This window comes from Quercus lobata, chromosome 7 (genome assembly GCF_001633185.2).
Source record: "Quercus lobata isolate SW786 chromosome 7, ValleyOak3.0 Primary Assembly, whole genome shotgun sequence".
In the NCBI taxonomy this organism is placed as follows: Eukaryota; Viridiplantae; Streptophyta; class Magnoliopsida; order Fagales; family Fagaceae; genus Quercus; species Quercus lobata.
In genome coordinates, this window is record NC_044910.1 from 30,906,365 (window position 1) to 30,925,007 (window position 18,643).

Genomic DNA, 18,643 nt, shown 5'->3' on the forward strand with positions numbered 1-18,643 from the left:
ATAATTGGATACATTGTGCTCTTGCATAATACCTCAGTTTGTCCAAGATGTAAATCAAAGAATTCACCTGACCAAGCAAAGTTCAATCAAGTTCTACCTTGAAATCAGATGCATTTCTTCCATTTTATTGCAACTCATATGATGAAAAACTGAAACCTGATCTTCCATCATTAGTTGATTTCAGCTCAAGCTTCTGAAATGGGCTGCAGGCAGTTTCAAGTAATTATCATCAATCAGTTTAATTTATTTGTATGCGCCCATGTTCTTTTTTTTTTTTTGGGGGGGGGGGGGGGGTGGAGTCATCTAACAGAAATGAAAATACCTTATGAGCATATGCACATCTCTGTTGGTAAAGGGAAATTACTGCATTCTATAATTTGAAGAAAGAGAAACCAGAACAGTTTAACCAACAGTGTGGAGGAGATACCTGCTATTAGGATCATAATAGAAACCACTGATGGAGCCATCACTACAAGAGAAACAAACATAGTAAAAACCAGCTATAGTTAACCCACAGTCTGTCCCAACATTCACAAAATATTGCTCTTTCCATCTCTGCACCAACAAAACAAAATAGGCACATTAGTACTTCATATGGCAAGCTCTTTCACCAAATGATGAAATAATTGAGACTACGTTACCATAAATATGTATGGATAGTTACTCAGGTCCACATTTTTGCCACCGTCAATTTCCACTTGACTCTGAAAAGAACAGAACTAGTTAACAGAGCAGAGCATATACTGCACTTTTTTTTTGACAAGTAGAGTAGAGCATATACTGCACATGGTGAACAAAAAAGTTCCAAATCTTTACCTTAAAGGGAGAGAAGGATGGAAACTTGTCCCAGTGCTTTTTATCATCCTCTGGCCTGTCAAGAGATCATCCAGTCAGCATTGGATTTTTTTGTCCAAGATCACTGTTGTTTAAAAAGTCTTCTATGATAAAATAGATGGAAGAGGAGAGGAACATACGTCGCTTCCCATTTGCCAGTGAAGAAAGTATAATTTATCGTATCAACAATCTCCCCTTCCCAGAAGGTCACTACCTGACATAATCGTAAATGAAACAAAAAATTCTCCACAGACAAAGAAGGCAAATTGCCATATTACAACTATAGTAAACAAGGGGGTCATGACACCTTAGCAGTTGTCTGAATGAAGTGCCAGTTGCATATCAAGATTCAGGCATGCTATTCAGCCCAGTTTCATTAGGTTGAGAAAATATAACCAAACAATTTATGGCCAAAAGTACAATTGCATCACATATTCTGTTACGGAGCATTCATGTGTACATCATGCTGATAAAAAAAAGTATAAAACAAAGAGTAAAATTTGAATTTGAGCAACTGAAATTCACGGCTGCTGCAACCAAAGAAGATGGAGAATGCATGATAACAATCAATTAGGTAAACATGGCAATGTAATACAGTTACATGGCAATTAAGGAGAATTACACAACAATCAGAATATTGAAAGGCCAGTGGGGGAAGAAACCTCTTGATCAGCTGCCTCTTAAAAAACTACTGTTAACCTACTTAGGAGATAAAGTATTGTAGACAGAAGTTCACAAAAACTCTGTATCTGCTTAATTCTTTCATGGTGCATTCACATTTATCTTTTTATTAGTAAATTACACATGCACCAGGTGGGTCTTGAACCCATGATCTCACCCCCATTCTGCTCTTAAAAGGGGAGAAGGTACCATTTGTGTTAAAGGCCTAGAGGCTAGAGCTCATTGGCCATTGTGTTTTTACATTCATAAGTCACGTTTTTAGCACTATCCTCCATATAACAGAGAACACACACACAAAAGAATTATTAATGTTTCTGGTGGTTGTTAAATGAAAAAACCAAATTGAAGAAGTGCTTACTGGTGTGTCTGCCATAGGAACATTGAGAGCTTCCATGGTGCCACATAGATACCCATGTTCAAGGTCACATCCCTGTATGCGAACATTAACTCTCCATGCTTCATCTTTTTGAAGACTAGAAACATTCTGAGTACCAGAGAATGCCTGCGACAAAATTATGCTTTAAGAAACATTCTGAGTACCAGAGTACTTCTCAACTAATGCAATGATGATTAGCCAACTCATATAATTAGGCTTACGAATCTTTGATTGAGATTATAAAGAATTTATCAAAACGATTCCATTTGGCAGTAAATTATGTAGATCTATACTTTTCACTTCAAATGGTTAAAGGGAAATCTCATGCATTTGCTTGAACTTGACTATAATTGTACACGCGGTACCTAGTAATAGTTGAATATAAAAATAACTACTCAAAGCTCAGATCACATAGGCTTTAATGTATGTTAAACCGAGTACCAAAATCTTACCGAGAAGTAAACTTTATATAAGGGAAAAAAAAAAGGGGGGCCAAAGAATAACCTGTCCAACACTCAAAAGTGTGCATGCCGGAGGTGAAGTCTTTCCAGAATTTGCACCTTCACAATTAAACATACATAGATTAAAACAAAATTTAAACGCAGGTAAAACTTAGTACATTAAAAATTCAAACAACTGGTTGCATTAAAGTTTAATTGTCCACGGAAAAGATAACATTGTTTGTGTTTTATTGGTCAATGTAATCACGAGTTTGAACTTAATTCTGAAACTTAATGTAGTACAACACCTAAGTTATAAGTTACTGTAACTAAGTTTTAATTAGGATCCTTAAAAATTCACTATGAATTCTAAAATTAAGCATAGCAGGAACCTCTAAAAACATGTAATAAAAGGACAACATGCGAAAATAAAGAAATCTAAACTTGTGTATAAATTATTGTCAATAGGTTGGCTGTGAACCTAAATTTCTGTTATCGGAGAGAGATTTTGCAATTTTAAAATTAACGTAGGAGTGAAAAAAAGAGTTAAAAAGAAAGAACGTAAGGAAAGCCCTAACGTAAGAAAAATATTGTAAGGAAAGTAAAGCAAAGACAAAATAAAAACCTGAAACTTGAGAAGGGGCGGAGCTTTCCACCACTCTCACTGGCATCTGATTTGTTGATTGATATGATCCAATTCCAATCACAGTTCGCTTCCTTGTTCGGGTATTCGATTTTGTCTAAAAACTCCGAAAGTGACAAAAGGTCCAACTCCAAGGATTTACCCACTATCCGGGGCGGTCCGGTCAGAGTGGATCCGACTCGTCACTTGTTGCCCCTTTTAAATTATTATTTTTTCTTTTATGCGACGTGTCCTCGAGTTTCACCGCTTTTATTTGGATATCATTGCATTTTAGGGGCGTTTGACCAACGCTTGGAATGAAATGAAAAATGAAAAATATTTTCTTATTTAGTTTATTTTTGTTATTATTTATAAGTTTTATTATTGTTTTTAGTATTATTTATGAGTTTTACTGTATTATTAGAAATAACTTTTATCTTTATATACAGTACTTTTAACAATAAATTTTCAGTTTCAGTAAAGTAAGTGGTATCTAAATAGACGTTTGGTATGTGATTTTGAGCAATAATTTTCAGTTTTTAAACAATATTATACTTTTTTTTTATACATTTTTTCACCCACACATTTTTCTAAAAAATACAAACAACATTACTAGAACAATATTACCAAACACCCCCTTAATTTTTTTTTCATCACATCTGCGATTTTAAATTCAAATAGGTACTCATACAAATGAAAAAGTTTACCCTTTCCAAAAAGAAATATAAATCTTCTGTACCATATTTTTAACAATTGCAAGTATTTTACCAAAATTTAAATACAAATTTTCTATGGAAAAATTTAAATATAATTAGTTACACAATGGTCACATATAATAATATCTCATAATCTTTGATTAAAATAGCCAAAATGCTTTATAGCACCCCCAATATCACCCAAAAAAAAAAAAAAAAACATTTTTCATCCAAATTGCCTAAGTTAAACGATTTTTAGCAACTTGTTATAGTAATTGCTACTAACAAGTTGCTATTCATTTTTTAAATAATTTCTCTCACACTCTCCTTGTCTCTTGCACTCTCTTCTATTTTCACACTCTCAAAACTCTCTCTCTTAGGCCTAGGGTGGACAATGATTGTGATGGCCTAGGCTTCCAATGGCCGATGATGTACACAAGTCACAGTGGATACGCAAGTTTGTGGCTGGGTTGATTTTGGATTGGGCTGCCAAGAAAGGTGTTGCTCGATTTTGGTGGGTTGTGGATGGGCTTTGCTAGGTTTTAGGTGATGGTTGCTAAGTTTTTTTTGCTTGGATTGTGTGTTGGGTTGTTGGATTATGGTGGTGGTTGCGTGGTTGGTTGCTATGGGTTGTGCCATGGGTTGTTGTGGTTGGGTGCCATGGTTGTTGTCTTATTGGTTGTGCCATGGTGATTGGTTGTATGTTAAAATAAGAGATGAGATTATCATGCATTGTTAAGTGAGATGTTAAAATAGATATTGTGGGGCCCGACCTAAAAATAATGGGCTAGTCCAAATTCAGGCCCGTCCGAGGAACGTCCTGTCCGAAGAAAAATCACAGATAAAGCATTACTTAGTCCCAATAGCGCCAAGGAAACCTTTCCGAGGAGTAACTCTTCCTCGGACATTACGAAGCCCAGACGAGGAACTCGCCCCAACCATTTCAGTTCATCCTCCTAACATATAAAATGAATAAAATCCAAAATATCTCATGGAAAGTTGCCACCACCACATTAATTGCGCCCCAACCACCCTCTTGGCCGCATTAATGAGGAAAAGACTCCTGAACAGTACTACCTTGGCCTCTGCAACTCACAAAGAAAGTGATAAGGGCGTCTGATGGGACAGGTGCTCAAGTAGATGCTTAGATGATCAACAAGTGTAAGGTTGAGATGAGAAGAGGAGAACTATATAATGTAGTGGAGTCCCTCAAAGAAGGGGACGGAAAAAACTGTATTCGGAACTGAAGAAATAGAATCATACGTTAGAGATCCATTCTTGTGTTTTTATTTTTCTGCAACAACATTGTCCATGTATCAGACCGAATAGGCTCATTGAGGCTGAGTTCTTTGACCCATCCTCTACAAATATTTATTGTGGGTTGCGCCTTGGGCCAAGGCCTGATCAATAGAATTTGGGCCAGGAAAATAGTGCAACTACAATTGGCGCCGTCTGTGGGAAGAACTAGGGCATCAACTAGCATAACGGTCGAGCATGGCAGAACTAGGTCCACACCAGGAGAATCCTCATCAGGCTAACTCCCAACAGACACAACCCGCCGAGTCCCAGAGGCAAAATAACCCCGTCAACCCAGGCGGCAGGGGAAATTGTGAGGGAAGTGTGCATACTATCCGGACAAGCCAGAGTCACACTCAGATAGGTAGTCATGTGTCCCAGAGGCGAAACAGTCACCAGACCATGCAGCGAGAGATAGATGATCTGAAAAGGAAGCTACGACGAGTGCAGCGAAAACGATCTCCTTCTGACTCAGACGAGTCCTCTAATGCGGAGGATGCAAGTTACCGACGGAGGTCAAGGACCCCCCAAGTGAAACCTTTTCCTACGAAAAGGAACCACGCCCTGTGCGGAAGTATGAGAGCACATCCAGTAAGGGTTCGGGAAACGATGCCATGAAGAAGGCGCTGGACCAGGTTTCAAGGTCCCCCTTCACGTATAGAATTGAAAGGGCTAAGCTGCCTCGACGCTTCAACCAACCGGCATTCGCCATCTATAACGGCCGAGCAGACCCGGTAGAGCATGTGAGTCAGTTTAACCAAAAAATGACAATCTACCCGCAAAATGAAGCCCTTATGTGCAAAATCTTCCCATCCAGCTTGGGATTAATGGCGATGAGGTGGTTCAACGGCCTGAAGACAAATTCCATAAGCTCATACAAGCATCTCACTCGGGATTTCTGCTCCTGCTTTATCACCAACACCAGAGTCCCCAGACCCCTCAGTTCGCTATTGTCCTTATCCATGCACGAAGGCGAGACTCTGAAAGCATACTCGGATAGATATTGGGAGGTGTATAACGACCTAGATGACAACCATGATGCTGTCGCTATCAGCACGTTCAAAAGCGGATTCCCCATCGAGCATGGCTTAAGGAAATCCCTCACTGGTAAACCGGTTGCCAACGTTGATCAGTTGAGGGATAGGATCGACAAGTACAAAAGGGTGGAAGAAGATCAGCTGCAAGGAAGGGGAAAGGAGAAGGTCATTCCCCCCAAAGCAAGTGATTTTAGATCGGAACGGTATAACCCTAGCCAGCCGAGGAGAGATTTTTCGCGACAGGCTGGACAGAGCAACCCGCAGACAGTGAATGCCGTGTTCAGGGAGCCAGTACAACAAGTGCTGGAGAAAGTAAGGAACGAGCCCTATTTCAGGAGGCCGGGAAAGATGGCTGGAGACCCTTCCAAATGTAACCAAAACCTGTACTGCCACTATCATCAGGACCATGGGCATACCACTGAGGATTGCAGAAATCTATGGAATCACTTAGATCAGTTGGTCCGAGAAGGGAAGTTGCGTCACCTTCTGCACCCCTCGAGCGGCCATCCCGGTCCAGCAGTACAGGAGTCTCGAGAGGAGGTGTCTTTAAGACCCCCTACTGGAACGATTCATGTCATCCTCGCCGCACCAGGAAGAACTGGGCCGCCCTTCCCCAGGGTACTAGCTGTTGATCGGCTCCCCTCCGGGACCAAGCAAAGGGAACCCAAAAGGTTAAGAAAGAGAAGCTCCTTGATACTAGGATTCTCGGACGAGGATAAGAGAGGAACTATTCAACCTCACGACGATGCCTTGGTGGTTACGTTAAGAATTGGGGGCTTCGATGTAAAAAGGGTGTTAGTAGACTCGGGAAGTGCGGTAGAGATAATGTACCCTGATCTATACAAGGGGCTGAACTTGAAGCCTGAAGATTTGGCAGCCTATGATTCCCCCCTTCTTAGCTTCGAAGGAAGGATTGTTACGCCAAAGGGGCAAATCCGACTACCCGTACAGACTGGGTTAGAGGTGGTAGAGGTGAATTTTATCGTGGTCGACGCTTACTCACCCTACATCGCAATAGTTGCCAGGCCATGGATCCATGTCCTGGAAGCCGTAACCTCCACACTTCACCAAAAAGTAAAATACCCATCCAGAGGACAAGTAGAAGAGATCCGAGGAGATCAGGCCGAGGCCAGGAAGTGTATGGTGGTCGCCATTTTACATAGGCCCCATACCGAGTCCTCGGCCCCAGAGAGCTTATAGCAACCAGCCACCTCGGCAGGGCAGGGCGACGGGCCAGCCGAGGAGGTACGATGTGAAAGTTTAGATAAGATCGTCGTCAGCGACGACCCGGAGAAGTTTTTCCAGATCGGCTCTGAGTTGCCTGCTCAAGAAAAAGAAGAACTGGTCAGATTTCTTAGAGAGAATGTCGATGTGTTTGCATGGGACGCCTACGACGCCCCGGGAGTTGATCCTAGCCTTATTTGTCACCACCTGAACGTCAACCCTTCTTCCACTCCGAAGAAGCAACTACCCCGACGCCCTTCAAAGGAACATGCTAGTGCCGTAAGAGATGAAGTGGCAAAACTGAAAAGAGCAGGGGCTATTAAAGAGGTCTTTTACCCCTAATGGTTGGCAAACACGGTGGTGGTAAAGAAGAAGACAGGGAAGTGGAGGGTCTGCGTGGACTTCACGGACCTGAACAAGGCGTGCCCAAAGGACCCGTTTCTTCTGCCCCGAATCGACAGATTGGTGGATGCAACCGTGGGCCACCCTCGAATGAGTTTCCTGGACGCCTTCCAGGGCTATCATCAGATACCCCTCGCGCTAGAAGACCAGGAGAAGACAGCTTTCATGACGCCCATCGGAAATTATCACTATAAGGTAATGCCGTTTGGGCTAAAGAACGCCTGCTCAACCTACCAAAGGATGATGACCCGGATGTTCGAGTCACAGTTGGGCAAGATCATTGAGGTTTACATAGACGATATGGTTGTGAAAAGTAAAAGGGTGTCCGAGCACATAAAAGACCTTGGAAGAATCTTCGCTATCTTAAGGGAACATCGGTTGCGGCTGAATGCTTCCAAATGCTCATTCGGGGTCGGGTCGGGGAAATTTTTAGGGTACATGGTAACCCACCGAGGAATAGAAGTAAGCCCCGACTAATTCAAGGCAATTAACAGCCTACAGACTTCTCGGAACCCGAAGGAAGTGCAGAAGCTCACTGGTATGATTGCAGCGTTAAACCGGTTCATATCACGATTAGCAGATCGATGCCGACCTTTTTACCTCCTAATAAACAAGTGGAAAGGGTTTGAATGGTCCGAGGATTGTGTTCGGGCTTTCCAGCAGCTTAAGGAATACCTGTCACGGCCACCCATCATGTCAAGCCCTGAGGCAGACGAGGTGCTGTTTGCGTACATCGCTGTAGCTCCCCATGCTGTAATCCTGGTATTGATACGGGATGATAATGGGGTGCAGCGACCGGTTTACTATGTGAGCAAATCATTACATAAGGCCGAGGTGAGGTACCTACCTCTAGAAAAGGCAATCCTGGCGATAGTACATGCCACACGGAAGCTCCCTCATTACTTTCAGGCGCATATAGTCATCGTCCTAACTCAGCTTCCCCTTCGAGCAGTGCTCCGAAGCGCTGACTACACAGGAAGGATCGCCATGTGGAGTGCGCTTTTGGGGGCCTTTGATATCAAATATATGCCCAGACCCTCCATCAAAGGTCAGGTCTTCGCAGACTTGGTAGCGGAGTTTGCTGAACCTTCTATAGAAACAGTAACCGAGAAGAAAGACATGGATGGAAAATTGGTCGGCGCAATTTCAACAGGGGGGACCTTGCATTGGAAGGTCTACGTGGATGGCGCGGCCAACCAGAGAGGATCTGGAGTCGAAATAGTTTTAATATCACCGGACGGTGCTGCCATTGAAAAATCACTGAGACTCGGGTTCTCGGCTACGAACAATGAAGCCGAATACGAAGCCTTACTTCAAGGGATGACGATGGTTCAAAGGTTGGGCGGAAGAATGATAGAGGTATTCTTGGACTCCAGATTGGTCGTTGGACAAGTGATGGGTGAGCTGGAAGCCAGAGATGGTAGAATGCAGGAGTATCTAGGACAAGTCAAACGCCTACAGACGGGTTTCGAGTCCTTCAATCTGACGCACATTTCCAGGAGTGTAAATACCCATGCAGACTCGCTGGCCACTCTAGCCACGTCCTCGGCGCATAATCTGCCGCGATTGATCCTTGTTGAAAATTTAGCCCAGGCAAGTCCCATCAGCAGAAACCCAGCCCAAGTCCATCAGATCAGAAAGTGTCCCAGCTGGATGGACCCCATAAGGAACTTCCTCCAAAACGATATCTTACCGGAGGAAAAACTAGAGGCCGAGAAGATACGTAAGAATGCTCCTCGGTTCTGGCTATCAGAGGATCACAAACTATATCGGCGCTCCTACTCTGGACCGTACCTACTCTGCATACATCCAGAAGAGTCCGAGTCTCTACTGGAAGAGTTACACGAGGGAATTTGTGGAAGTCACACCGGAGGAAGGTCGCTGGCGCACAGGGCACTCACCTAGGGGTACTGGTGGCCGAACATGCAAAGAGAGGCCCAAGAATACGCCAAGAAGTGCGATCAGTGTCAAAGATTCACCCCGAATTTCCACCAACCCAGAGGGGTTCTCAACCCCCTCTCCAGCCCATGGCCGTTCGCACAATGGGGCCTTGATATAGTCGGACCTTTCCCCAAAGCTGCGGGGAACAAGCGATACATAATAGTCGAAACTGATTACTTCACTAAGTGGGTGGAGGCTGAACCTCTGGCCAACATTAGGGACGTGGATGCCCAGAAATTCATCTGGAAGAACATCATCACCTGCTTCGGAACTCCACGTACACTCATTTCCGACAATGGTTTCCAATTCGATAGTAAGAACTTTAGGGAGTACTGCCGCTAGTTCGGGATCATTAACTGGTATTCCACCCCCGCCTATCCCCAAGGAAATGGGCAGGTTGAGGCCGTGAACAAGGTCATAGTGAACGGACTGAAGAAAAGGCTAGATGAGGCAAAGGGGAGATGGGTAGAAGAGCTCCCGCACGTCCTATGGACCTATCAGACAACACCACGACGGTCAATCGGGGAGACCCCCATTTCGATGACTTATGGGGCTGAGGCCATGCTCCCAATCGAGAACAACTTTCCCACGCTAAGGTCTAACTCGTTTACCCCAAATGGTAATGACGAGTTATTGGGAAGAAGTCTAGACCTAACCGAGGAAAGAAGGGAAAAAGCAACGATTCATATGGCCTATTATCACCAGAAGCTGAGGTAGGGGTATGATGCCAATGTTAAACTGCGACCTTTGGGTCCAGGTGATCTCGTGATGAGGAAGGTTCTCGGCAGCGCAAAGAACCCCTCTTGGGGCAAGTTGGGGCCCAATTGGGAAGGACCATACCGTGTAACGTCCGTGGCCGGGATAGGCGCCTACTACCTAGAAGATTTGGATGAAAAAACTGTACCTCGACCATGGAATGTAAATAACCTCAGAAGATATTATTATTAATGAAAATGGCTTAGCCCATGTTTTGTTTCGTAATTATCCTGTGCCTACTGGTCTATTTACGACTATACATAGTTTTAAACAGAACCTACGTCCTGCATGGCTCCTCGGACCACAGACTTAGGGGAAATTATTACTTACAAGTTTTAAACAGAACCTAAGTCCTGCATGGCTCCTCGGACCACAGACTTAGGGGAAATTATTACTTAAAGCAACCATACAAGTTTTAAACAGAACCTAAGTCCTGCATGGCTCCTCGGACCACAGACTTAGGGGAAATTATTATTTAAGGCAACCATACGAGTTTTAAATAGAACCTAAGTCCTGCATGGCTCCTCGGACCACAGACTTAGGGGAAATTATTACTTACAAGTTTTAAACAGAACCTAAGTCCTGCATGGATCCTCGGACCGCAGACTTAGGGGAAATTATTACTTATGACAATTTATACAAGTTTTAAACAGAACCTAAGTCCTGCATGGCTCCTCGGACCACAGACTTAGGGAAAATTATTACTTACAAGTTTTAAACAGAACCTAAATCCTGCATGGCTCCTCGGACCACAGACTTAGGGGAAATTATTACTTAAAGCAACCATACAAGTTTTAAACAGAACCTAAGTCCTGCATGGCTCCTCGGACCACAGACTTAGGGGAAATTATTACTTAAGGTAACCATACAAGTTTTAAACAGAACCTAAGTCCTGCATGGCTCCTTGGACCACAGACTTAGGGGAAATTATTACTTACAAGTTTTAAACAGAACCTAAGTCCTGCATGGATCCTCGGACCACAGACTTAGGAGAAATTATTACCTACAAGTTTTAAACAGAACCTAAATCCTGCATGGATCCTCGGACCACAGACTTAGGGGAAATTATTACTTATGACAATATATACAAGTTTTAAACAGAACCTAAGTCCTGCATGGCTCCTCGGACCACAGACTTAGGGGAAATTATTACTTAAGGCAACCATACAAGTTTTAAACAGAACCTAAATCCTGCATGGCTCCTCAGACCACAGACTTAGGGGAAATTATTACTTATAAGTTTTAAACAGAACCTAAGTCTTGCATGGATCCTCGGACTACAGACTTAGGGAAAATTATTACTTACAAGTTTTAAACAGAACCTAAGTCCTGCATGGATCCTCGGACCATAGACTTAGGGGAAATTATTACTTATGACAATTTATACAAGTTTTAAATAGAACCTAAGTCCTGCATGGATCCTTGGACCACAGACTTAGGGGAAATTATTACTTAAAGCAACCATACAAGTTTTAAACAGAACCTAAGTCCTGCATGGCTCCTCGGACCACAGACTTAGGGGAAATTATTACTTATGATAGATTGGGAGATTATTACTTAAGGGAAATCATTTTAAGGCGTGCGCGCAGTCTAGCACCATTGCAACCCTCATTCAAATGTGCTGCCCAACAACCCTTTTTATCTTGACCGTTTACATCTATCTATGTCGCTGCAAATGTTTATAAAAAGAAAAGAGAAGCGATACTATCATGCATCCACAGAAAGCAAAGCAAACATTCTCTATTAATATTCCGAGGGCAATACAAAGAGAGGTCCTTACAAAAGAGCGCAAAAACAGGACGATTCTCATTCGTAAAAAAAGAAAAAGAAGAAAAAGAAGAAGGGAATACAAAAAATTAAAAGCCTAAAAAGCTACGCCTTAGTAGGGGGATCTTCCTTTGGCTCGGGCTGAGGAGGAGGAACCTCGATGGCAGGATCCGTGACAGGATCCTTTGCCTTATCAGGCACAGGGACGACATCAGGCACCGCCAGATTTTGCTCCGAAGCCTCTTGGGCGCCATCAGGAATCTCTCGGATCTCCTGAGGATAGAAGATGTTCTCGGGTAGTCTTAGCACCGAATCCGCAGGAACTCCTGCAGCATCGAGAGCATGAGCCCATGAGATGCTGCAGTATTCCCTGCACACCTCAGGGATCTCCTCGGATAGCCTGGCCTTCGTTTCTTGGGCCCCAAGCTGGCGAGCAGCACTTTTTTCAGCCTCTGCGGCCTCACGGATCAGCTGAGCCTCCTCTTTGACCCGCCGCAGCTCATCCTTGACTTTTTACAGGGCAGTATTGAGATCCAGCACTGCCTGCTTCTCGGTGGCAAGGTTGATCTGGGTCGAGTACAGCTCTTTGAGCTGGTCCTCCGCCTGGGTCTCAGCATTTTTCAAACCAGCCTCTGCACTTTTGCGCCGTTTCTCCGACTCCTTGAACTTCTCCGTGAGTTCAAGGTGATCGTGCTTAAGGGTCCCTAAGGTTTTCTCCATCTCCGTCCGAGACTGGGTCTCAGCATCAGCTCGACTGCGTTTATCACGACAAAATTCCTCAGCCACAAATACCTGCTGAGTAATCTGCGAACGAAACAAGATTGGTTTAAAATCTAACAGGGTCAAATAAATCAATAAAATAGTGAAAGGATTACTTACCATCGCGAGATCCCTTTTAAGGGATAGGAAAATCTCGGGCTGAGAAAACCGCCTATAGGCCTCCATATCCCGAGGAAGGAGTAGGGGTTGCTCCAAGGCCTCAGCCACATACCCTGCTCGGCCCCGGTTATACTCTCGGACCGACGAATTATAGGGGATGACAACCCCATCTAGTTCCAACTTGGGGCTCCATGTACGGGGGGTAGTGCGCACCTCAGCAAGGTTCTCCTCATCCTGGCTTTCAGCGGAGTTACCCCTTCTGCTCCTTGGCGCCCGGGTGGTTTTTTGCTACTTGGTTGGCTGAGCAACCACCTCACCCTCCTCGGGGGTGTCAACCGGCCTTTTCTTCTTTAAGTCCGGATTGACCTTAAGGCCGAGGTCCGAGGGTTCCTGAGGGACCACAGGAGGAAGGGTCTGGGCCTTTGATGATTGACCCTTTGATGACTGGCCTTTCCCTCGGGAGGCCATCAACTCCTTCAAAGTCTTTCCCTTCCCGGCCATGGGCTCTATCTCTTCGTCCGAGGGGTCGTCCGAGCAGATGATGATTGAGGGAACACCAACTGCGGAGTGCTGATCTTGCTCTCCTTCAGGGTCAGAAAGCTCAACCAAGAGGGATTGCTGAACTTCCTCCTCAAAATAAAACTCGTCTATCTCCTCCTCAAGGGAAAGACGAGATGATTCAGTTTCCTCTTCAACCGGAATAGCAACGCCAGGCTCGTTTATCGGAGGTAGCTGCTCTGCTAAATAAGGATTTCTAACGCCGGGTAGCACGACTGGTGGCAGATCATATTGAGCTAGAAACCTGTCCTTGGACACATCAATCCTAGCCAGCCTCGGACTGCCAGCCCTTATAGCGTGACCGATAGCCTGGAAAGAGCTGCTCAGAGGTTGATAGCCCAGAACCAGATGGGCCGCACACAACTGTCCGTCCTCGGTAACGTAAATCTCCGACCTAAGGAGGTAGTTCAACGCTGGCACGTTCACGAAGTTTATCTGAGGAGCGACGTGAACTTTATCTGCAAATAACCAAGAAACGTGGGGTTAGTTCATGAAATCTTCCAATTACAAAGAAAGCGAGAAAAATAACCCCTCAATATTAGATCCTTTCCCAAAAGGACTGGCCCTAAAGACGCCGCACCTGGGGTTCCTGCCCGAGTTGGACAATGAATACCGTCGAACCACTCCCCTGAAGCAATAAGGAAGTCATTCTTCACGGTCTTATTGGATATTGGGAGACAAGAGATCAACCTAACGACCTCGGATCGGGATTTAAGATAATACCCTTCATCCCCGAGGTGGTAACACTCGTACAGATAAGCCACATCGTGCCAAGTAAGGCCTAGATTCATTCGCTCGTCTAAGACATCTACACAGCCTAGTATCTTGAACATATTCGGAGCACACTGATACGGCGTCAACCTATGGTTGGACAGGTATTCTCTTGTAATCCTACGCATGAGAAGTGTCATCCCCCCCTCTATGAAAGCAATCATGGGGATAACAACTTCTCCCTCACCTCTATATGTCAATACTCCCTCAAGAGGACAGTACTGCAGCCCCACCCCCGGGGGAATGTGGTATTTTGCCCTAAAGGCCTCCATAGCGGCCGGAGTTTTTACTAATTTTTCGAATCTACCCATCTGAGCTGAACTGGGGGAATGAAAGTAAAGATTGAGGAGAAAAGTAGAGTCCGAGGAGGGAATTGAAACGGCAAGATGAACGAAATTTACTGGTACCTTCACAAAATGCTCAATGGGACGCCTGAAAATCTCTCTTGGAGGAAACGCTTCACGAAAAACGGCTACAGTGGCGTAACGGACGCAAGTATTCGTATATCTCTGAGGTTCGATGGAGTTCTCTGGAATCCTGTGAGGTTTATGAAATGCAGATAAAAAGAAGGAACTGAACCCCTCTGACGTCTTATATAGCCGGGAGGAGAGAGAAAGGATCACTCCTGCCTAAAAATATGAGAAAAAACGATGGCCGTTCGATCCACGCCACATCGTTGGATGAGAGGGACATAACGCCTCCAGAAGTAAATGGCCGCGCCTCGTAAATTGTAGCGCGTCCAAAGTAACTATCCGCACGCGCGCCCCAAACTCTCCTTATTTCCATCCTCTCACTAACATCAAACCCCCGATTTTCACCTCGGAAGGAGATAAAAACCGGAGTTTTGAGGGGCTATTGTGGGGCCCGGCCCAAAAATAATGGGCTAGTCCAAATTCAGGCCCGTCCGAGGAGCGTCCTGTCCGAAGAGAAATCACAGATAAAGCATTACTCAGTCCCAATAGCGCCAAGGAAACCTTTCCGAGGAGTAACTCCTCCTCGGACATTACGAAGCCCAGACGAGGAACTCGCCCCAACCATTTCAGTTCATCCTCCCAATATATAAAATGAATAAAATCCAAAATTTCTCATGGAAAGCTGCCACCACCACATTAATTGCGCCCCAACCACCCTCTTGGCCGCATTAATGAGGAAAAGACCCCTGAACAGTACTACCTTGGCCTCTGCAACTCACAAAGGGAGTGATAAGGGCGTCTGATGGGACAGGTGCTCAAGTAGATGCTTAGATGATCAACAAGTGTAAGGTTGAGATGAGAAAAGGAGAACTATATAATGTAGTGGAGTCCCTCAAAGAAGGGGACGGAAAAAACTGTATTCGGAACTGAAGAAATAGAATCATACGTTAGAGATCCATTCTTGTGTTTTTATTTTTCTGCAACAACATTGTCCATGTATCAGACCGAATAGGCTCACTGAGGCTGAGTTCTTTGACCCATCCTGTACAAATATTTATTGTGGGTTGTGCCTTGGGCCAAGGCCTGATCAATAGAATTTGGGCCAGGAAAATCGTGCAACTACGGATATATTAGCTTATTGAAGTGCTAAATGTTAAATTTTTTAGCACTCTGAATGTGAATGCTCTTAGCACTGAACCTCCACATCTAACACCATTAAAATCAATGTTAAAGTTAGGAAAAGATGCTAGAGCCACCGTGAGCCAACTAAAACAATAAACTACCTCTAGCAATAAAGGAAACTACCTCTAGTAACAAAGATTAGCAGTATAAACATCAGGAATTACTTTAAGGACAAAGTTTAGTTAAAACTACAACCCTCTTCAATATCTTTTTATTAGAGGTGAATTTTAACAAATTCACTATTGAATTACATTTTCTTTTTATATCCTCTATACTTGCAAAATTTCTAGAAAATTAAACATCAATAGCTATGTTATCGATAAATTGTTTAAATTGCAAGTTTTTGTTGTTTAAAATTATGCATAAAATATAAGCTTATAGATCATATATTAAATAATATCCAATTGACACAAAATTTGATATATATATTAAAAGCGTAAAGAATATACAATTCAATGGTTAGTGTGCGAGCCAAAAGTGAGGCTAATGGGCCAACCCTCACTTGGACTCACAATCTATTTGTAACGTGGGCTTCAGATTTCCAACCTTGGGTAGTTCCTTATACAGAGACCTAATGGAGCTGCCTCTCCCTACTATTACTGCACAAGCTTAATTCTCACTTATTCCACTCTTAGTCTCTTTTAGAACTTTTCTCACCACCCCCTTTCTTCCTTAACTTCTCATATTTATAGCCAAAAATTAGTGGGGAGTTATGATTACTTTCATGGTTAGTGGGAAAGGAGGTCCAATGTTGTTAACCTTAAGTGGGTGTTTAGTTGGGAGTAGGGTGTGGTAAGAGTGGCATTAGAACTGGTTCCCACCTAAGTAGAGCTGCATGGCAGCGATATTCCCCATGGCATTGCCAAGTAGTCGAGAAGCGGTAAACCTGAGCAGTTGTCTTAATGTTCGGTAAGTGGTTCACCGGGCGTGGTCTGAGTGATGAAGCATGGTGCGTACTAATTAAGACCATTCGCTTAATGGGCTTTAAGGCGGCATGAGACCTGGGCCTAGGGCTCGGGCCTCAGGCAAAAAGAGGTTGGCATCATGGGCCATATTGTTGGGCCGAAGCTCAAGGCCCAAATGGGCTTGGGGGTCCGGGTGCCGTACAGTTAGATTTTTAAAATATGCAGTAATGTTAATTTTTTTGAAGAAAGTTGTAACTTTAGACTATAACCATTTTTGTAGCTAAATTTTATCCTTACTTTAATTTATTAACTGATAATATTTGCTAATCATGTAAAAACAAAGGCTACCTAAGAATCGATCTTTACTTGCCGATTCTACTTTATGGGGTTGATCTTTTGTAATTGCTTTCTTTGGTAGTTTTTCCTTCTCTCTGGCTTAAAAAAAAACAATCACTATTTTGCTTTGTTTGGCGAGTTATCTCATGAGATGGTAGATCTAGTTACTTTTTATGTGATTTCTAAGAATAAAACCCACATAACACATAGAAAATGTATGAAATTATAATGAAATTGGCACAAAATAAAGTCCACCAAGAACCCGAGAAATTACAACTTAATATATATCATTTTGTTATCTCTCTTTGAAATAGATTTAACCTCAATCATAGTAGGTTTGTAACGTAAATGCAAGCAATTTTAATTCAACATTTTACTTTTTGTTAGAATCTTTTTACTCTCTTTTGTGTGTGTTTCTTTATAAGACAAGGACAAAAAGTTGTTGGTTAATTACTTATGCATTATCATGCCTTGGCTCAAGTCCATTTGATTGAACGAGACAATTTCAAAATTAAAAAAAAAAATATCCTTGACCATGTGTTAAAGACATCGGACACAATTTTTATATAATGCATTAGTGCAATGAACATAAACTTAATCCTTCGACATATCGTGAGTGAAAAAATTGAATTTCTAACAATGGAAAAGTTTGATTGGACATAAACTTAGGGTGTGTTTAAATATCGTTTATTTTGCTGAAAACTAAAAACACTGTTGCAAAATAATTTTTAAATGTGTGAATAGTACTGTGAGACTCATTTTTAATGAAAGTTTTGGTGAAAAAGAGGTGTGTGGGTCCCGTGAATAATGCACTGGACCTATTGAATAGTTACATTCCAGTGAAAAATTTGGATGATCAAAGAGGTAGTGGGTCCCGTGCACAGTGCACGAGACCCACTGACAGACAACATCTCACTTGAAAACATTGTTCTCAATTAAAAAAAAAAAAAAAGGAAAACGTAGGCTCTATCCAAATGCATACTTAATCTTTTGACATATCATGAGTGAAAAAATTGAATTTCTAACAATGGAAATTGAATTTGTCCTTGACGATTTGTCTTTGAATTTAGTATGTTCCCTTCAATTAATAGTTAGATTCGAATACAAATAGTCTTTTTCACTTTTTATGTTTCACTTTATATTTCACTAATCATAATATGCTATGTGGTTGATATTTATTTTATTTTATTTTATTTTTTTTCTATTTTATATTTGGATTCAGTTGATGGGTGCTCTTAGGGCATTTGTTAATGAACAATTTTAAAGAAAGTTTAGCTACCATTCTTATAGGAAATATATAAAACTGTCACAAAAATCAATTGTTTTTCTCATTTTGTATAATAAATTTTTAAAAGTATTTTATAAACGAATACTCTTAAAACATTTGTTAAGAAAATTAAATAAATAAATAGTAAGTTATTATAATTGGTAGCGTATGGAGTGGAACAAAAAAAAAAAAAAAAAAAGAAATAAACGTCATTAGAATTTATGAGCTGATGTTATTTCACCGTCTATTTAAAGAAAAAAA

The 18,643-nt window shown here is 42.6% G+C and overlaps 1 protein-coding gene across 1 annotated transcript; it reads right to left on the bottom strand.

The window, feature by feature from the left end:
- On the bottom strand, positions 1 to 3,145 carry LOC115952436 (glucose-induced degradation protein 4 homolog). Its single transcript, XM_031069609.1, has 8 exons — positions 2,957 to 3,145; positions 2,396 to 2,451; positions 1,874 to 2,017; positions 975 to 1,048; positions 817 to 871; positions 642 to 704; positions 428 to 555; positions 1 to 203 (listed from the first exon to the last, which is right to left on the bottom strand). Exons 1-8 carry the CDS (start codon positions 3,000 to 3,002, stop codon positions 125 to 127), a joined length of 645 nt encoding a protein of 214 aa, XP_030925469.1. The 5' UTR covers positions 3,003 to 3,145; the 3' UTR covers positions 1 to 124.
- Positions 3,146 to 18,643: the final 15,498 nt, after the last annotated feature.